The following is a 22,296-nucleotide window of genomic DNA, read 5'->3' as shown; positions in this document are numbered from 1 at the left end:
AACAGTTCATGCAATACTTGTTTTTCATTAAAAGAAAAACATTACACAGATATTAAACATTATGCGACGATTTTAAAAATTCACCGACATTTTCAAGTCGACTTAGAAAACTAACTATTTTGTCTAAGAAAAGAAAAAAAGAGTGTATCATATAGTTTGACAATTTTTTAAAGTTAGTTCATGCATTATAAACTGACCCAGCCATCTAAGATACGGGCAATCGTATATTCAATTTATTTATTTTTTCAATCTTCCGTTAACTTTTTAACGTTTTTATAAACATTTAAATAACATACATAAGTATGAAAAAAACACTTTCATCTTGCCACCGTTTTTAAATATGGAGGGAAATCAGACGTGTTTTAACAAGAAAATGATACTGAGTGTGTTATTTAAACATTATAATTGCAAAGATACACGTAGTGAGTAAACATTGACTTTTATAATAATAAAAGGTATGAGGAAGTAACATTGAAATTACTTTGTTTAATACATCCAACTATTTCCGGATGTTTTTTTTTTTAAATCAGTTCTTACATATGCTCTTTTAGAATTTAAACATCAGAGTGTTCAATATCAAATTTTCATTAATAATATAGACTATTTAATTAATCTATCAACTATCATTATTAAATTAAGGCCTTCCGTTTCCAACGGAAGACCTTATTGTTATTGCTTTGTTTGTTTTCCCTATCATTATTATTTTTTCTTTGACGTTTTCTCAAAAATGCTTCAGTCGATTTTTATGAAACTTTTAGATCTTATTTAGCACAACATTTGTAAGAAAGTTAATGATACATTTTTTGATCGTCAGCTCCGGTCTCGAGATATTTAAGATCTTATGTTTTTGCTTGTTCACGATTTTCTCCAAAAGTTTAAAAGATAGAAATTTCAAACTTTTAGGGATGGTAGAGATACTTTAGCCGCAGTGTCTCTTGCATATCCGAACGCCGGCTGTTACTTCTGGTTTTCACCGGAAGGAAATAAAAAACCTTAATTTTTCAATTTTTGGACTTGAAATTTTTTAATGCTTTTATTTGATAGAGACACTCTCAAAACACCCGAAAATGAAATTTGTTTTGAAATCGACCCATGCATTCTCGAAATTTTTGGTTCCAAAGTCCTGAAGCGAGAGTCCGCGTAGCACAGTCGTTAGAATGGTGGACTTGTGCCCAGGCGACCCGGGTTCAGTCCCCTAGTGCCGAATATTTTTTCTTTCTAGAAGGCCGGTTCTGGGGTATAAATAGCAGCCAATTGGGTAAATGGAAGAAATTTCAATTTTCTTGCCACTCTTCACTTCAGGGGATATTTTTTTCAAATTTTTACAAATATCACCAATTACCACTTTAAGATAGTTGTTGTGTATATAAAGTTACGTGTTCTGCATTTGAAAATACATATAATTTACTTCAAATGTATGTAATAAGGGAGAATTAATCAATTAAAATTCTGTATTGACACTGATTTTCAAATGTGTCCATTTTGATTGACAGCAGAGGTTTGTTTACATTACACCGGAAGCTCTAATCTCCACAGACGCATTAAAAATGGTTGCTAATAAGATTATGTCTTAATCATCCTACCTCAGCAAAGCGAGAAAGAGTTAAGTCCAATAAATCCATATATTTGATAAATAAAGAAAACAAACACTTCATGTATGCGTGAATGTGCATCCTGCAAGTCCAGCTGTTATCTCCTGACCACTGCTCTTAGCACAGTTTACACGAACCTTTCAGTGACCAGATAAGAGTCCAGTGCAGATGTAATTTTCACAAAAACAAATTCCAATAAAAAGAAATTTTGAACAAAATTTTCTGATTTAAATAAAAATAATGTGTATAATTATATTGTTTTTAATTAAAAAAAAAAATAACACAGTCACTGCCAACGGTGTCCCATGTATGGGATATTTTTGGGGTTGGGAAACCAAACTCGCACCAAGTTGACCACACATTCTGGTAGAATGTCCCTACGATGGTTTGCAACATTGGTAAACTGAGGGTCTAACTCAAGAACATTTAGTTTTCTCTCTCTATATCTTTCATCAAGAAAAACTCCTCTATGGAAAAGCATTGTCCAGCAAAACTTATACTTTTCCTTTCGGAACGAGGTATTTCTTCTGTCAGGTAATGCTGGTTCAGAAGGCCACCACATTTGTCTGTTTCTCCCGTCTGTTATGCAGGGTTTGCAAAAACAATGTTCACATTTATCACAGTTTTGACTTTGCGGGATCTTTTGTTAAAAGAATGATGGCCAGAATTGGAAGGAAAGTTTTAGGGCAAGGGGTACCAAAGGAGATTTCTCTACCATGGCATCATGTATGTGGCCATTTTTATAAGCATCAAATTCTTATTTTCTGTCCATCAAAGTTGTTATTAAATATTATCATGGAAATCTATTACAACATAATACATGTAACTATCACCATATTTTCCCCGTATTCACAAATATTTTGATCCCCACTGAGGGCCCACCCCGGGAGATGGGCTGATTAATAGATTTATTGACATTTGGCGGGATGCAGGGAGTGCCTCCCCACTGTGAAAATATTTCAACTTCACATGATTCATTGTAACTGGTCTATTCCATTTTATTTCTACAAAAGGGTAAATTGAGATTTTTGACGATTGTTTTATTCGAAATATATATATAACCCCTAAGGTATATACACTTAGCTCTCTAATAATGAAATCACTTGATCATAAAGAGTAAACTTTGAATCATATTTGACTCATAAATATACCTATGGAAATAAAAATATGTATCCTGGTACACCACATGAAAAAATGATCCAGTCCGTATTATGAAACGTAAAAGTGTAAGCAATATTACATTTTACAAGATAGCAAGTAACCATTGTAAAGATATTAGAAGACTTCAAGAAAATGTCAGAAACAAAGAGAAAACGGCCAGGTAATTTCAAGTTTGAGATGCCGATTACCGATCGAGGGAAAAAAGCAGGAAATTATGCAAAATCTTCAAAATGTGAGGGAAGTTTTGGTCAGCAAGTTAGGGAGACCAGTTAATAACACGGACCTCATTGAATCATTGCTGGATACCTTGAGACAATCTCTAAAAATGAATGATGATGATTTTTAATCACCTACAACCTACACTAAAGTAAATAAGAGTCAAGTGAAGCAGGATTTTTTGTGACATCATTGCAAGCTGTAAGAAAACTGATCGATGTTTCAGCATCCCACGGGAAGTTCTGTAAAGGGACTCTTGAAGTTAAAAAAGTCACAAAGAGAAGTCATGTGAGTTCATTGAAATTAGTTTGTAACCCGGGCAATAGAGGAAAACATTCCTACATTTGGGCAGCATCTCCATACCTACCAAATGGGAAGCATCTTGTGATTGAAAGAATCAACTATGCATTTCTATGCAGTGGAATGTTACCTTCTCATAATTCAAGATTCTGTAATGCAGCAGGACTTGGTGTTCTCTCCGTTGACGAAAGAGACGCATTTTTTAAAATGTATAAACCAATTGTACAAGAAGATTATGAAGATTCGTGCAACACTGCTATTCTTGAAGAAGTTGGATTATATGAAAACTTGGATGGAATAGACATAATTACTGATGCACGGCATGGATGGCGAAAAAATCCTCAAGACACCAGTGTCGTTGCAATTGGGGAGCGATCACATCAAGTTCTTAATTGTGCTCATGTAACAAAGGCAGAGGATCCTGTTTCTCAAAGGCATGATTGGAACACGAAAAATTTATGAAGATTTTGACAACAGGGACATTTCTGTGAATGTGCATACCCACGACAGGAACATGGCCATTCATAAATATGTAAGAGAACGGGAACATGGCTTTACATGTAATCAAAATTATCTTTGGCATGGCATCAAAAGTATCAAAAAGGCCTTGACTAATATTTCAAGTGGACCAAGATACAAGGAAGGAAAAACCTGGTCCGAAGAACTTGTCGATAAAGTGTAACTTATTGCGACACATTTTCTGGGCAGCCAAGCATTGTGAGGGCAATTCTACTACTTTGAGAACTTTGTTGGACAACATTGTTGACCATTACCAAAATGATCACAAGCGATGCCACCCTAGCTCAAGATGTAAACAAGATCCAAATTATGAACCATCAAAAGTTGTACTTGAAAATCCTGTGGCAATTAAATTACTCAAAACTGTTATTGTAAATTCCACAATTTATAAATATCCAGATCATTTCAATTTAGGGAGAGATACATACTTTGTGGAAAGTTTTAATAACACTTTGAATGTCTATCAAGACAAAAGAATAGCATTTGGAAGTGAATAGTATAAAGTGCGTGCTTTCCTTGGAACTCTGCATTGGAATGAAAATGTGAATAGAAAACATACTTCAGTATCATTCAAGGCTGATCCGAAAGCCCCTGGACGCTTAAAGGGCAAAACAAAACTATAAAAAGAAAACATTTAATTTTAGAAATAATATATGAATGCGCTATATAAAACAAGTATACTCAAAGCGGGAAACATAAATACTGAAACCATGTGCTGCTGTCTTTTATTCAACACGTGTCTGTGCTATGCAGGTATCTATTTATAGCTTCACTCTGTAGTCTTATCAGTTGGGGTGTGGCCTTCTCCCTAATATGCTTAATTGCCGTCCGTGTGGATATTCAACTTGGTCAGATCCGGCCTTTAATTGTATTAAGATTTATGATTTTATATTTAAAATGATAGATTTTACTTATTTCCAATTTAATTTTATCAAAAATAACAATAATAGCGGCTTTTTAAAGTTTAACTAGAATCCTGTTGAAATTCTTACAGAGAGTTAAATGGGATTTGAAGACGTATTTAGAAATTAGAAAAGAACAACTATTCTTATAGTCTAATTTACTTTGCACTCAAACGGAAGACCTTTCGTTGCTCGCAACGAGCGTCTAGTTCTTAGAATTATTTATACTTACTTGTTTTGTAAATTGTTATTTAGAGGGTTTAAACACTAGATTTTTTTTTCATTATAAACAGTTCATAGTTCTAAACGTGGAATTAATATAAACTAATCGTTATATTTGTTTTAAATTGGTTTAATCCTTGGGAACAATTCGATATACTTTTAAAAATCGGACCATATGCAGTAAGGGAATTACTCTAAATTACGTTGAAGCTTATATATATATATATATATATATATATATATATATATATATATATATATATATATATATATATATATATATATATATATATATATATATGTATCAGATTTTTGTAGTTTGTTTCATAAAGTTATAAAGATATCAAGGTCTGAACACACATGCATTTGCCAATTTATCTATTTTGTGATTAATAAAACTACAATGTTGATGATACGATTAAAATAACTACTATCTAGAAAAAGACGACATATAATGTTCTCTTACATTATCATTAGTTGGTCATTTGAGATAACCTCATATATTTTCTACTTAAAAACATCAATAAAACAAGCAAATTCTAATACCTCTTTACGTCTTACCATACCATAGAAAAAGCAATATCAGATTCAATCAAATTGAACGATTGCAAAGTTCGTAAATATAAGTGTATAAGTATGAATAAGGGTACTCAAATATTTTAGAAATGAAAAGAGAAATTTAATACTTTCAGTTACTAAAGGTACTCTCTCTCTCTCTCTCTCTCTCTCTCTCTCTCTCTCTCTCTCTCTCTCTCTGTTTGACTTTATTAAGTTATTAATCTCAATGATTCTCAGATTTTGAAATGTTATATCCTTTCAATAATGGATAAAGAAAGCCATGAATGTGACGTTTTTAAATTCCTTCATTACTCATTTTACACTGATTAATTGTAATTTGCCTTAAGATTGTATCTAAAATGTTACGGTTTTTTAATATGTGAGTACTTTGATAACGATGTTGCATGGACAAGTGAAATCTATACATTTCCACAAAAATGATATCGGACATTGCTACCTTGCTGAGACGACCAGCTGTGAAACACCATGTGTTGCAGGAAGGCTTGGCGTAGGTTACCACCTTACATGCATGCGATAAAACCTGGATTTAGTCTCTGTACACAATATATCGTTAAAAAAAACATTTTCTCATTGCCATCTCATTAATAATTTTTATTCGGACAAACCCTTTTTAAGGATCTCATCCTCCATGTACGGTTAGTCAATATGTAATGTTTGAAGTACATTAAAGGAACAAATTATTTAATAATATTGATATCTTTGAAATCTGTTTTATGAGTCCTTTTCAGTCAACATTTGTACAGCAGTGACTTTACTCGCTTACAATGACATAATATTAGAAGAAAGAGAGGTAACTCTAATTTTTATTTTACACTACTGATATCATGGAGCTCTTCTGCTTCAGAAATTCGAATCTAGTGCCTCGCTAATAAAAAAAAAGGCTGCTATACCAACTTCCCTCCTTTTCTCTAGATAATTATTTTATGTTACTAGACTTCTTGCACCTTGGTTGGTGATATTTGGGATCTATTTCATAGGTTAATAGTCATTTCATATTATTTCATACCATGACAACTCGAATTTTGTTAGTAACTTTGTAAGGGAAAAGCAGATTGGCAGCACACATTTTTTGCCATTTTTATTTTTTGTATTTCACAGTTTTAACTTAGAAGTTTTGATTTGCATCTATAAACTACAAGTTATTGTTATTTATTAATATGTTTATGTATTAGGTATTGTTATGTTCATTAACCATGATAAATAATTTAAGACATTACCGTTTATGTTCATATAAATTCAAAAATGCTTAATACTTCACTTGTATAAAGTGATTTTTGCATGCAAAGAACATACAATCAAATGTAAACAATTTACAACTCCATTTAAAATGCCGAGGTTGTTTTAAAAATGATGTTGTTTACATACGAGAGTTGACCCAAAAGTAATGTTACAGATGAGATAGAATCGTGGAAAAACCGCGTAAAGTGACAAAAATTCGTGCTTCCAGATATCTATCTAATTTAGTTCGAGACCTGAAATTTTAATGCATTGTTATTATTATTTCTGAAGATTATATATTTTGTAGAGCATGAGGTAACGATAGTCACCGCACGCTAGCGATGTCATTTCTAGATCTTTGACGTTCTGGTAGAATTTCGTAATTTAGTACTCTATATAAATTCGCCCCGATGGTTTATTTTACATTTTTTTGATCATTTTTTAACAGTTTATTATATAACTTATTAATATATAACTAATTCGTCTCTTCAATAAGTCATGAACGTAGCTTTATAATATTGCCACTGACGTAAGAACTCAGCTTTAATTTTCTTTCAGTGCGTATGTCTTCTTTCTACACGACATATGCTTTTATCAGGTATTGGGACCACGTTTAAGGTACACTGTTCACTCATTCTCAATTTTAGTTTGATATATCAATTCCAGTACATGTCTAGTGTTTTCTATCCACCGAAGCAAAAATGCATCGTTTCACTATGTGCATGTCCAGCCCTTATATCCCTTGATCTAGATACAAAAGGCATTGGGTAGATATTTAAAATGGACAGTAACTGTCCCAATTTTCTTCAAAACAGAAAAAGTTAATAAGATATTTGTTTTGAAATATTGTGTTGTTTGGGGCATTTTCAAGTTTTGATGCACGTAATTTATTCATATATATACAAACCTTTAAAAAACCCGTAAATTCATGACGCGGCGATGTCACGTATATATCATGCTTTAAACATCTTTAATTTAATCATGATTAACCATTTCCAATTGGGATATATAAACCGATCGAGAAAGTTACGGTCGGTTGCCTTCTGATCGAGGCATTCAGGTTGCACATGAACTACACATTGTGGTAAAATGTTTGTGAAAAAAATAACACTACGACCAATTAAACACAAATTTTATTAAATTCTTTCAAAGAACTTACCAAGGTATCCTTATTATTTTTCAAAAATATTGCTACCTTACTTTGAATGCACATTGAGTGTGTGTGTTGTTCACACACAATAAATACCGTCTCCATCTTTTTGAAGACCCAAGAGCGACATCACATCTAACAGAGTAGATAAATGATTGTAAATCCAAGAACGTAATAACGTAATATAGTTTCCATCGGTTTCTATAAAAACACTGTTTCTGAAATCCATGCGAACATTTCACGATCTGCTAAAGGGAGTGTGGTTTGCACATGCGTTATGTTATAACAGACACAGATAAACGTTGTACAATAATCGAGGATTTTTTAAATCTGTGTGGCAGGGTTTAGTCGATCTTGTTATTTCGTTCATTGGATATACCTTAAAGTGCAGTTGATGTCATGAGTTTTATTTCAAAACGCGATTCTACACGTCTTTTTGACCAATGTAACGCGTTCGGGTGAATAAAATACCTAAATGCAGTGAAGCATGAATAGTGCTATTGGTTTTATTTTGGAGGTGTGTAGCAACGAGCGGAGTAATAGAAATCGACAACTTATATGGCGGTAGTCGGAAATAAAAGGGAAATAATGCTTTTTTATGACTTCATACCAGCTTAAGTAAATGTTAATAATTTCCTGCAGTATGTTGACTGTTCCTTATCAGTTTCTGTTCGAAATAATATTCTTTTTACTGCTAAAAGCAGGTGCAGCTTAATAGGGCAAATTAATTGTTATCTTAAGGAAATGGTTAATCAACAACAATAATAACGGTTTTTTTTTAAATTATGGAATAACGGCAGTTTGCGAATTACACCACAAATACTAATTCGTACATTTATATTAATCATTGCATAGTAAAAATATGTTCGTATCAATCTTTGCTGTAAACCATGTATCCAAAGCGTAAGGCATTTTATCAGACAATATCTGACTTATAGATGAGGAGTTAATCAAATTAGGATATGTGGAAGCCAGGTTATTTTGAATCTTGCACAAATTAAACATATTTTTATTTCTGAACGCTCAAAAATGCGATTTCAGGTAATAATCTATGACAAATAAGCCAGACGTTTACAAAACCTTATTAAGAGACTTATTTATTATTTTTCTCTTTAATCTGTATGAAAACAGCGAGCTCTAAAATAAGCTCAGTTATCGGGTTACCCGCAAATAGAGGGCTTTTACAAGCTATATTAATCAAACCTATATACAGGTAAATTTATAGATGTGTAGTTTTAGAAACTATTATCAAATTCAACAATATGAATACCAAATTAAAATAATATTCATAATAATGCTTTATGAGATGTGCCATTCATTCATTTATTTATAGTTGATATAATAGCATGGCATATTACGCAGCACAGTTAAGGCTGTCAATAAACTCCGTTCAGACAAAAAGTACGGGAAATGTGCATTATGACATCACAGTATATTACAAACCTCGAAAGTACTTATTAATCTATTTATTAGTAAAATTAACTTATACTAATCTTTTAATTAAAAACAACAAATGCTATTACTTACAATGTTGATGTCCGTTATATCGTACACACTGAAAAATAAGCGAGATGTCGTTCTCGCTGTACTACAAAATATGACGTCATATGCTTCAAAATGACGCATTAAGTTAAATCATTGAAGGCTACCGTGCAGTTTTATAGCGAAGAAAAATAAATGTCATACATTAACGGAAAAGTATAAATGAATATTTTGTTTAAAATTATTATCAGTAGAATGCTACCTATATAGTCTTATTTTCATTTTGTTAAAAGTATGCATCGTAAAGAAGCCACCTCGGTTTTGTATAAAATATCGTATATCTAAAATCTGAGTACCTAAATAAATCACTTAATTGCAAGGGCATACACTTACCTGATCCCGACAAACTTTTACATGTGAATTTGAAATATGCTATGTAACTTAAAAACTTATATAATAAGTTATATAGAGCGCATGCTTGAACAAGGGAAATTTTTTTGTCACTTATTAGTCTTGGCTAGATACATCTTTGATTAAAATATTTTATTTGTTCAAGAATGCGCTCTATGTTTTCGGAAGGAAAAACTGCTTGAAAACAAGCTGTTTTACGCTAAAAATGCAAAAATGGCGGGAAAAGGCTGTCTTTACAATGTCATATTTCTAAATTGTGGGCACTTGAACCAAAAAGAATATTATGTAAACACATCACATATATATCTGTACTAAGAAAACAGAGAATGATAGTAAAATGATGATGTTCATTTTAGGGGGCCATTTTAGGCCCTTATCATATATAGTCCTTTATAGATGTGTAGTTTTAGAAACTATTATCAAATTCAACAATATGAATCACAAATTAAAATCATATTCATAATAAAGCTATATGAGATGTGCAGTTCATTTATTTATAGTTGATATAATAGCATGGCATATTACGTTCATTACTTAGAACAAACGACACAAGCAAGTTCTCTCCCATTAACATATGGTGGGCACTTAAGGGAACCACAGAGACCCTCTACGTGGTAGAACAGGTAGCCATTTCTATTTTCATGACCTCCAAGTACAGCTTCTGGACGTGCGTCAACACAGGTGTATGAAGTAGCAGCTTGATGATTCCATTTACCCGCCATTAAGTAGCCACGATACTCTAAGGTCCATCCCCTGTAGCAGTTTTTTCGTGCTGCAAAAATGCTAAATTAAGTTTGACTGAGCAAAAGCATTTACTATAATACTGCAAAACAAACAATTATTGAAATTGAGTCTAATTAGAAATAAATTCATGTGAAATTTAACGAAAAAAAATATTTGCAATGGTGCATAAAGGTTCCGAAGGTTTTTATTACTTACTAGATCATAATTCAGCCTAGAAACATCTTAACATTTCTTCCCTACCTGGAAACATGTTGACAACAAATCTCTTTCGTTTTAAACACACAGCACATGGGACATCTTGATCATGAACACCCCTCAGGCCACCAGAAGAAGTGCGAGTTTCGTATTCTGCACCATGTACGTGAGCTCTCTCATTTTCTATCCCATCCCTGTACCTTAACCATTGCGGATTTCGAGGCAAACAAAGAGGTTCTACTGCTGCTCCTCTGTTGTTGAAGTGGGATCCTCCAACATAACCTGGAAAAAACATTATGGTTTAGGCTTTTTGTTTTTTGTTTTCTCTACCCGGAAATAACAACAATAACTTAGTTGGCAGAATTGAAACCACGTTTCTTTAGTTTCAACATTTAAGAACACTATGCAGTAAACATAAACATTAAACGGTAACATTCTCCCACATTATGTTGTATTTTTGAAAGGAAAAATGAAAACAATCAAGAAAGCTTGTTAAATAATGCACAAAGGATTCTCATCAAGTATATTTAGTGTAGGATTGACATTTTACCAGAATGAACCAGTTTGGCGTCACCACTGCATGATTTTCTTCCCCACCGTGTGTATACTACACTGCTTTGTCCGCTTCCATTGACTATATATCACGTTCAAAGGTATCAAAAGATAACAATCATAAGAAAACTAATAATGAAACCACATTACATTAAAAATGAAAATTGCTTTCATTGCTTTAAATGTAATATTTTTTTTAATTGAAAAATTAATTACTATGTCTTACTACAATTTTATCTTATATAATTTGGCCAAAAAAAAGTAAAGAAAAAGAAAAGAAAAAAAATCATTTTTTGTTTGTATCGAAAATCTACCATGCATTTGGGTAAAAGTTATAGCAACTATATAAGATATTGAAATTAGAGAATTACCATGCATTTGGTGGTCGTGTGCTACGGCAAACAACATCAATAAGAAAGCAAAACCTGTCATCTGTTGACAAAATACACGTTAATAAAGACATTAAACATTGTATATCTTAAAAATGTTTTTAACGAAATTTTTCCTTTTTTTAAAACAATATGATGATATTTTGTATCCCTTCAAACTTTTCTTCAGTGTGTAGTTGACACTTACTATATTTTTTTCCTAACTTTTTAAAAAATCTGTATCTTCTATATTTCCAATTTTGCAGATTTTATAATTATTAAGGTAGTACAAAACAGTATCCGAAAAACAAGCACTTCGGAAATCCTTGCGCAAGTCAAACGTTTACGAGATACAAATAAATGACGTACGTCACGTTCTATGTGTCTTATTATGACGTCACGCCGTGCAAGAACTGTTAAAAAAATACTTTATCACAAAGTGGGGGAGGGGGTTTAAACTTCTTTTTAAAAATATCTAGTGGTGGAATTGTTTTGGTATTTATATAATATTATCTACATATTCCAACAATCTATATGATAGTTTTTCGTGGAATTTGAATGATAGGAATTAAAAAAAAAACCGGTATTTAGTTTGATTCCATAATAGGGCCTCCTTGCATGTGGACTTTAATTGGACTGATTGTATTGGTACAAAAAATTATCAAAGTCAATAATTATCATTGTTTTAACGTTTAACATGTCTTAATCTCTTTGTTAAAAGATATTTGCCAAAAAAATTTTTTTTTGAAATCGTGTATTCTGATGAGCCTACGTTAGCCCTTTTTAACAGGGTGTCGGAAGCCATAGTTGTGACCTAGATTACGAGAAAACTAATGGTGGAATTTTTTTAAAACTTTGTATACGTATACAGTTCAATATGATTAACATTTGGTGCAATTTAAAAAAAAAATGAATGATGGGAAAAATTACCGCTATCTGTTTTGTACTACCTTAAATTAATTTAAGTTCTATACTTTGAAAAAAAAAATAACTATTAGTTACTTTTTCTATACAAATGAAATAGATTTACGTTTCTTGTACGATACGATACGTTTCTCACACCGTACGGATCGTTTTTCATATGATACGATACGCTTCCTGTAGGATTCGATACGTTTCTTGTACGAAACGATACGTTTTCTATACGATTTTCAAACAGTTTGTACGGTTTCTGTACGATATGAATTTAATTTCTAACAATCGATGATTATAAATAAAAAAAAAAAATCTTATTTATATTTATTTCAAAGTTTTTATCACAAGTTTATATAAATAATTTATATCGTCAATAACAATCTTGAATATGACCTTATAGACAAATACCCGCCGGATAAGGTAACTTTAAAACTTGCGAGAACAGGCTAATTACACTAAATGTATCTACCTGTAAAGGCCGTGAATATACACAGGAAATGTCTCAATCTAAAATATAAAATACATACTACACATGACAACGCTACATTTAAAATGATTAGATTTTTAAATTGATGATTTTAATGCTGATTTTTTCGGAAAATGCAATTTGATTTCAAATAGGTTTAATATATCAGGACTTTTTTCATTTTTTTTGAAGGATGAAAGTTTAGACTTTTAAAATCTATGTTTCACCTTAATCTTCGAGGGTTTCGTCTTACAAACGCTTCTTTTTTTGTCTTTGAATTAAATAAACATGCAAACATTTACAAAATAAGAATTCTGGAAAAGGACGAATAAAGAGTAATGTGCTATATACCGCATGTTTATAAACAATTCTGTTGTTAAGTCACCTAAGCCGAAAAGTTTTGCTAATGATCAAAAGCTGCCATGTTTTAACATTCCCTTTTCTACAATAATTTATATATTAATTTTCCCCGTTGAAATTACTTTTTTCGCATTGTGAATGAGAGAGAGGGGGAGAGAGAGATTTATTTCAGAAATTTCATATTTAGTTTGACACGCATTGATTTGAGAATTCGTACATAAGGAATATTACAGTTGTATGATATAAAATAGGATAACATTGTACATCATACCGTGTTATCCGTAGATGACTTAATAATTTCTTCTAAGGTTTCATCGCGGTTAGCTTTACATGTATGTATGTAAGAATTGGAAATCAAGTGCAAGTTTCCGTTATGTAAGTGTACCACGTTATCTCTCTCTCTCTCTCTCTCTCTCTCTCTCTCTCTCTCTCTCTCTCTCTCTCTCTGAAATTCTTTTCTGCAAAGAAACCTTCTTCCTACATGTCTAACCCTTTAAACTAAATTAAGAAAAGAAAGAAATTGTAACACAATTTAGTGCGATTTAACGCTTTATATTTTCATCTACCGGGCAATTTCTCCGCTTTGTCTATTTCTTGCATGTTTTCTTTTCTGCATTGTCGCTACCTTTGTACCAGCATTAATCACCAAAGAAAACACTCTATTTTCAGAGTTTCTCAATAATTATTCCTAGCTTAATATAAACTATCCGTAGAGTATTAATTTGGTGTTTTCACATTTTCGTTTTAATTCCATGAATACAAATACATGTACATATGCCATCACTGTATGATATGATACTTCCCGTTAGTTGGTAATCTGCAGCGCATTTAATACTTATCTGTGTACATCTAAAAAAAGGTTTGTTCCTCAAATTGGTCTGGATCAACCGAAATTACGCAACATGAACACATCAGTATAAACACGCTTTTACACAGCAGTATACACACGCGCCGCCGGGCTTGTAATGTAAACAGGTGACCGCGGCCAGGTGTGAAAATCGGGAAGTTGTGTAAATTATTCTTAACCTGAAAAGTTGGTATCTTTAAGTAGAAAAAGAAATCGCATGAAATGAAAGAAAATCCAGAATCATGTTCGTTTGCATTCTTTAATAGTTAGAATGTAAATTTCAGCTTATTGATCGGTACCGGTCTTTTATGCCTGTCCAAGTTTAAAACATATTTCTGTAAAGAATGCACTTATATTTTGTGGTTAAATTACAAAATTACATGTAATTTATCATTTTGATATTTTTTCAAAGCAAATGCAGAAATTTGGCCATTTTGCCGGGAAGTAAAGTTTTCAAAAAGAGCACTAAGTTTCTAGCACGCTTTTCATACGGTTCTTATATGCTTTGTACGATACAATAAGTTTCTCGTACGGTACAGTACGTTTTTCATACGATCCGATAGTTTCTTGCACGGAACGATCAGCTCCTTATACGTTACGATACGTTTATCGCACGATACGATACACTTCTTATACGATACGAAAGTCGCACGCTGTTTAGTTGTAGTAGTGCGTTCCAGGGTCTGTAATAAGAATTATTATGATCAAGTTGTAAATTGACAAAATCAGCTTACCATTATCAATCCTTTAACTATCACTTAAAGTTTATATCAGCAAGTATTTATATGTATTACAACAGAGAAGCCAAGAAGCAGATGCCTTGGTTCATCCTACGCATTTTGAAAATGGTAATCAGATCGAAATTAAATTGAAATTCTATACCATGCCTTTGTCTTGATTTCACAACTGAATCTCCTGTGCGTGTGAAACACTATTGAATAAATCATTTATAAATGTTGGAAAACTATAGCGAACTATATAATGTTAAATGTGTAATTTATTCATCTAAAATACATATTAAAAAATGGCAGATTACATTCAAGCACACTCATTTTAAACGCATGTTTTCATTTTGTCTCAGATTCTTGTTTCATCACACTTGGACATTTTTTTAAACAAAATACACATACCTGTGAAAGAAATGCAATGGAAATAGAATAAAGGGAATCATGAAATGTATATTTATCAACAAATGGTATTTTTTCTTTTTGAAATTCACAGGAATGAAAACAGATTTCTTTAGAGATTTTTAAAGGGAAATGTAAGTATCTTTTCCCAATCGGAAGTAACGCGTAAAATCTCGCAAATTTTATAATGTTAACATTATGGTTGCTGCAATGCATAATCCCCGTAGACTTCTCCTTTTCGGTTGTGTATTAAAACCTAAAGCGATAGAGGCGCGTTTTAAACAGGTAATCTGGACCTTTTTTTCAATTAACATATTTTGGACACAAATGATTTTATGATTATTGAAAAATCAAGATAAAAGTGGTGGAAGCAGAAACTTTGGACAGTGTATAGTAGAAATGTATCAGAGATATCCCATTCACTGATGAGTAATTTGCACCAATACCATGCATGGTGCACAGTCATCATAAATATTAATTTATATGTAAGTTAAGTTTGTTCTTATGTTATTTTTATTGTATACCTCTGTTTTTCATTAGACATCAGATATATTATCTTTGAAAATTGAGTCAATTTGAATCTCCCATTGAACAGCTATAGAATGAATAATAAATCAGGACACTCTACGTTGGTTAATCAAAAGTGAAACAGATTATTTTTTATATGTAAGACTGAGGTGTACGAAATGAAGAAATTATTAATTGAACATGTCTTGTTGGGATTTTTGTTTTTCAATATTGTGAAAACACGGAAAAATGTTAAGTGCCTATAAATACTCAAAGGAGAGTCATTTGAATGAGCAATTGTTTATTTCTCAAAAAATAAGTAGCAAATTTATGTTTTGACATATATAAAATTAAACGTTTTAAAGCAACATAACTTAAGCCAGTATTTAGATGAATTTTATATTTGCAAAAAATATGGAAATAACTGAACTTTCTGCACTTTAAATAAACATTAGGTATTGGAAGTTTGGTTGTTTTGTTTCCGTTACATGCATTTCAATTACACAATTTATTAGTTCAAATATATAAGTTAAACAATGCTATAAAAATTAACACCGGTTTCTTAAAAGCTTAAGCATGCATATCAATTATTGATAGATTCAGCCCAAGATTTTTTGGTAGTCTTATTCTTCTTATTTGGTATGAACGTTTAATATTTTTGATTCAGAAATTGACTGGACTGTAGTTTCGATACTTTCGTTTGCATGGTTTAAACAGTTGATTAAAAAAATCAAAACTGCCTTTTATAATTACAAACTTCAAACATTTTATAATAAAAGATATAAAGTAACATTATCGATATTTCTAAAAGAAAATTCGGATTTTCAATCTACATGTATAATAATAGGACTTTGTTCTCAACCACTATTCTCTATATCGCTGTAAAGGTTGTCTCAAGTAATGTTTATTTAAGAAATAAGGATGCATATCGGGATATAAATACGGGTTGGTTATGATTGGTTATGATTGCACATTTTATTATCCAATGCTTGTGTGTAATAAAAGAAATTTACCATCCATAATAAATAGATTAATAAAAAATATCAATCAATATTGTAGTGTGGGCTAGTTACCTATATTACTACATGTATATTAATATAATAGACTCAAATGTTTTAGCTTTAATACCGATAAATCGGAAGAGTACTGTCTTTTGTTTTAAATATTTTTAACATCATTGATACTTGAAGATTACCCATTTGTTTTTATTTTTTTCTCAATTAAGCTTTGCTAATTAATAATCAACGAAAATTCCTCAAGAAATCCCGGAAATCAACTGGATTTATTTGATTTTATAATCTGGCGGGTGCGCAATTCATTCACGCTATCGGGATCTCTATTTTATGTTCCTTAACATCGTATTTCTATGAATAAACTCAGAAACAATCCTACAAATACGTGTTCATTTTTATTATTAATTTGTTTTATATTCTTTTTATATATATAAGAGAAAATATAAAATAACAATTATACATATCAACGTAGTACTTACCTAAATTTATCTTCTTGATGGCAAAACAAAATTTGATTCCATGCAAAAATTCACATTATATTTTTAGGAGAGATGGAATGTTTTATTGTTGAAATAATAAATGTCCTATAGACCCGGTTTTACGATAGAACGTGTTCCATGTATTGTCTCTGTAGCAAAGAAAATACGTGTGCAGTGGTGAACAATTAAGTGTTGAACATTAAAATTTGATGAGATGTATTTACAGTCTCAAAAAGGTTTCTTTATGATTAATTTGACTTTTATTTTCAATGCAACTTCAATTTTCTCTTACATTTCGGGTATATGGGAGGCATTTTAACTGTGGCGAGGTCCTTTCCCGAGACACAGTTAGATTGTTCTAGCCAAGGAAAGTATTGTCAAATTAATGCAGTGTAGCATTATTGTAGTTATAGCTTTGTTATGTAAATGTCAACAATACGGTACGTGTGTCGATGTATTCATTCCGTAAATGCCCGATACGCAATGTCAACCCGTGCACGCACGGGTCAAAATCGTGTTATCTTTTAAAATAGAATTGATTGGTGTAATTTAAAAAAATGTCTTAAATATGGAATCAAAATTTTGTTTCAGCAACGCTCTTAACTGTGCTATCATTTCTTATAACTTATTCCTTAAGTTGATATTTGATGTACATTTATTATAACTTATTCTTTAAGTTGATATTTAATGTACATTTATTATAACTTATTCCTTAAGTTGATATTTGATGTACATTTATTATAACTTATTCCTTAAGTTGATATTTGATGTACATTTATTATAACTTATTCCTTAAGTTGATATTTGATGTACATTTATTATAACTTATTCCTTAAGTTTATATTTGATGTACATTACTTAGAACGTGGTTAAGGCAATACTACAATTGTAGTTATTTACTCAAGACAAAAATACCCTGATCTAGAATTGATAACAAGACATCGCTGCATTTATTTTACACGCTCTAGAAATTAGCTATTAGAATTTGACTGGATAATGTGATTGATATACTCTAAAGACAAATTCCTGGTCGTGTTCTCATCGTAATCTGTTCGTTCCTTAATCTGGGACCATATATTTAGATCTTTCTTGTTTTGATTTTTGAAAATTGCTTTCATTATGTTTAATACGCTTACTTAGTCCCAATTCAAGAGGCGTTGATTGATGTTAAACATGGCTTTTTATTGACAGTTATAATAAATTATTACATAATGTTTTCCTGTCATTCTTTATTTGTTTTACGTATTTGTTCATCATATTTTGGAACAAACTGCACACACTAGTTCCCTTCCCTCAGTATACGGTGGACACTTTAGGGAACCACATCGAGCCTCAACCGGATATAATAGGTATCCATTGTGATTTAAATGACCTCCATGTAATGCCTCTGGATTACTGTCTACACAAGTGTAGGTTGTCCCAGCTGTTTGATCATGGTGACCAGCCATTAGGTAACCATTGTATTCCAGGGTCCATCCTTTGCGACACGTTTTACTTGCTACAAATGTTATTTTGACATTGATGTTAACGAAACAAAACAAAATCCAAAACATTATACTTTTAGCCAAAAAAATTTGTTATAAATAAATATTTCGGAATTTTTCTTCAAAATAATTGGCAGGCTGTTTTGAATTTTAATGCCGAAAAAAACATGCTTTGGAAACGGGCAATTAACAGAAATATTTGGTTTTGATTTTAAGTTTATTTCACTTTAAAATGGTTAACGAGGGCTGATTGTACATTTTGGAAACGATTTGGCATGTGTAAATTCTTCTTACTCCGCAGGGTAAATAAAACAATTACCAAATTGTTATCTCTAATACGTTTCAGAAATCAAATAAATTAAATGATAATCAATTACATGTTTTGGCAATACCTGGTGAGCTTAAAGGCTCACGTCAGAATAAAAATTTCCATCTTAGTCACATGTAATTTAGTTGGTAAAATACATAAACTTTTTCGGAATTTATATGCAAAAATGAATAAAACGAACACAAATAGAAATAATATAAAAAGAAAAAAGATATACGTGTACATGTATTTATTTAAGTTTTCTTCATGATAAATGATTGTTGACACCGCATTTGGTACATTTAACAATTTTTTCAGTCTTCAGTGTCCGAGTATACGTCTGTAGCTAACACTATCTTCAAGGTTTAAATGTTTATTATAAAATTAAATATGTATCAACTATTACTTGTATCGTTTTTCTTATACAGTTAATTTACATGTATGCCAAATTATGAAACAGTCAAGTTGACTAAAAGGGAAATACATAGGAAGCATAACAGATTTCAGAACAACATCCAAACGTTAAGTATAAACCGAGATGACTTTATACCAACCAGGAAACATGTTGACGACAGATCTATTTCGCACAAGACAAACAGCACACGGAACATCATGTTCAGCCAATGTTTTTTTGAAACCCGAAAATGAGTGCGTTTCGTATTCGGCACCATAGACGTAAGCTTTAGCTCCATCTGTCCCATCTTTGTAAAAACTCCACTCTGGATCTCTTGGCAAACAAAGCGGTTCAGCGGCAGCTCCCGAATGGCCATACCAAGATCCACCGGTAAAGCCTATAATTTGCGTGGATTTTTTTAAAGATATTAAATTTTATCCTATATCCACAAGGTCTTACAGCATAAAATAATTTTTTTAGATGTTTTTTTTTAAATTGAGACTCGAGAAAATTAAGACATAATTTTTAAATAAAAAAACATGAATCTTTAAAATCTTTGTCATCTACCGTAGTTACAGTAAATATTATTAAATCACCTGAAAGTATTAACTCCGCATGAGTAGGACAGGCCTTCTTTCCCCATCGTGTGTATACTATACTTTTGTTACTGTCATCTGCAGACAAAGAAAAAAAAGACGTTTGACTTTTACCACAGACTTTTAAAAGTCAAAATATAATAATTGTATAAACATATCATTGAAGAATAACAGTTAACAAAAATGAATACTATCTTTTTTTAGTTTTAATTGCATCCATTTACATCATGCATAAACTATGGAATGTAAGCTGTCAGTGATAAAATACTTGTAATATATTAACAGATATAATTAGATGTTGTCATTAGAAAGCAATACCAGCACTACGTGTTTGCTTCTAAATAACACTATCTTGTAGCATTTTTGGTGAAAAAAGGCCACATACTATTTCTGGTAGTTTTTTTTAAAAATATGACTTTCATCAAGGATAAGATACACATTATCGGCCGTTTATGTACAATCTGGGTTGAGCCGTTTGCAGTGTGCAATATTGAATTATCTATTGTCACGTTTCTTGATTTTTTTCCATTTATGTTTTATATCATTTTGTAATTACATATTTAGCAACGGCATGATCATTTTTTAAATGCATTAAATATCTCCTAAAATAACAATTTCGTCCAAAAGTGAAAAGTGGAAGGAAAACAACAGACTGTAGAGCTAATATCACCAAATCTTGGCTTACTTAGTTTTGTTTGATTTTGGTGTTAACAACAATACGCTACCTTTGATTATCTGCATTTCAACTTTGACTTTATCTTTAAACTCTGCCATTGATTGCTCAATAACATTAGTAAAACTTTTAAATTCTCGTTTCAAAGCCTCATGTTGATACATTCCTTGAGCACAGGACGATTGTCCAGACAAATAGCCTTGGAGAACATCTCTACAGCTTTCTGTTTTAGTCTCCTCTAGTGCGGTAGTTAGTATAAGTGTCAAAAGAGGAATCTTCATTTTCTGCAATACATTTGATATCAGAGTATATTTAGTCCTGATATGTTATTAAAAATGAACAAAAAGAAATATTTCTAAAATAACTAATTCAATAAAATTGACTTTAAACTTTTATTTTAGTCACTTATTTCACTTTAAAGAATTGATAATCGTAATAAATAGTGATTTCATAAGATTAAATTGTTCTGGGGTTTTTTTCTATATTTTATAGGTTAGCCTTTTTGAATGGTAATGACAGAAAGAAATTAATCCCTTATATGGGTAAATGTAAGCCTATTTTAGTTAAATCTATTGAGATCTGCTTAAATATGTTCAATTTGATTTGCAGTGACATTTATACCAGTGTAAAAAATCAAGTTGTTAATATCAAAATTTGACAGACATCATATACGTGGGTTGTTCGGGAATTATTGAGACAATACAAATATTTGATTTTTAAAGCAACAAATTTTAGTAGAAATTGGCATCAAAATTGCAGAAAGCTAAAAAAAATGTACTTGATCAAAATAATATGAAAAAAAAATATCAATTCGTTTAAGACGGTGCATAAACAAGTCAATGGTCCATATGCTTAAGAAGTAGCTGCAGGGAATTAAGATTATATCTGTAATAAAGACAATCTACCAACATAAAAAAAGGTGGGTTTTTTTTTAAACTTTATGTTATCAATGATCTATGCAGATTTTAATAAATTTCCAATATCAAAGGCATACAGCTGGTTATCTTATATACAATCGTAATGGTGATATACAAGATCCATTATTACAATATAACAAAAGAGTACAAAAATACTTTACCCACACGGTTTTCACCATCGTTTCTTTCAAAATAAAATAAATTAACGTATCAAAATCTAAAATAAAAGAAAAAAACGAAGTGATGACTAATGTTTTGTATGATTGTGCGCTGCCAACTTTACGCTCTGTTTGATTTATGACAAACAAGCTGTTACGATTTGTGAGAACACTTTTGAAACGCTTGTAATGTTTAGAGAATGTAAATATTCTGTCACTTATTGCAGATGAAGTGGCACAACATCTGTGTTACCTAAAGTGCTTCATAAAAAAAAAACCTAAACTTGAAATGGAAGAGGTAACATGTGATGAGAGTTTTGAAATTTGTCAAATGATGAATATGGCATATCAAATGTTGCAATATTTGATATTTTTATTTGTTTTGTATACAGTTTTATTTGTATTCTGCAATTCAAATATGTATTTTTTAATTTACATTGGT

At 31.3% G+C, this 22,296-nt stretch overlaps 2 protein-coding genes across 2 annotated transcripts; both read right to left on the bottom strand.

Moving 5' to 3' along the window:
• Positions 1-10,225: 10,225 nt before the first annotated feature.
• On the bottom strand, positions 10,226-13,018 carry LOC117690224 (uncharacterized). Its single transcript, XM_066069621.1, has 5 exons — positions 12,996-13,018; positions 11,615-11,675; positions 11,242-11,325; positions 10,737-10,973; positions 10,226-10,524 (listed from the first exon to the last, which is right to left on the bottom strand). Exons 2-5 carry the CDS (start codon positions 11,673-11,675, stop codon positions 10,283-10,285), a joined length of 624 nt encoding a protein of 207 aa, XP_065925693.1. The 5' UTR covers positions 12,996-13,018; the 3' UTR covers positions 10,226-10,282.
• A 5,468-nt stretch (positions 13,019-18,486) lies between these two features.
• LOC105320069 (uncharacterized) lies at positions 18,487-21,926 on the bottom strand. The gene is made up of 5 exons (XM_066069725.1): positions 21,858-21,926; positions 20,832-21,063; positions 20,107-20,184; positions 19,671-19,907; positions 18,487-18,823 (listed from the first exon to the last, which is right to left on the bottom strand). The coding sequence occupies exons 1-5, from the start codon at positions 21,873-21,875 to the stop codon at positions 18,579-18,581; spliced, it is 810 nt and encodes a 269-aa protein (XP_065925797.1). The 5' UTR covers positions 21,876-21,926; the 3' UTR covers positions 18,487-18,578.
• Positions 21,927-22,296: the final 370 nt, after the last annotated feature.

Source organism: Magallana gigas, chromosome 8 (assembly GCF_963853765.1).
Source record: "Magallana gigas chromosome 8, xbMagGiga1.1, whole genome shotgun sequence".
In the NCBI taxonomy this organism is placed as follows: domain Eukaryota; kingdom Metazoa; phylum Mollusca; class Bivalvia; order Ostreida; family Ostreidae; genus Magallana; species Magallana gigas.
The sequence above is the reverse complement of the archived record's forward strand: the minus strand, read 5'-3'. Positions and strand labels throughout refer to the sequence as shown.

Coding starts and splice junctions, on each gene's coding strand:
- LOC105320069 (XM_066069725.1), bottom strand. Junction 20,185..20,831: donor TGAAATGCAGATAATCAAAG/GTAGCGTATTGT, acceptor CTTTGTCTGCAG/ATGACAGTAACAAAAGTATA. Junction 19,908..20,106: donor TGCGGAGTTAATACTTTCAG/GTGATTTAATAA, acceptor CGCAAATTATAG/GCTTTACCGGTGGATCTTGG.
- LOC117690224 (XM_066069621.1), bottom strand. CDS start 11,675: ATGACAGGTTTTGCTTTCTTATTGATGTTGTTTGCCGTAGCACACGAC. Junction 10,974..11,241: donor CGCCAAACTGGTTCATTCTG/GTAAAATGTCAA, acceptor TGTTTTTTCCAG/GTTATGTTGGAGGATCCCAC. Junction 10,525..10,736: donor TGTTGTCAACATGTTTCCAG/GTAGGGAAGAAA, acceptor GCATTTTTGCAG/CACGAAAAAACTGCTACAGG.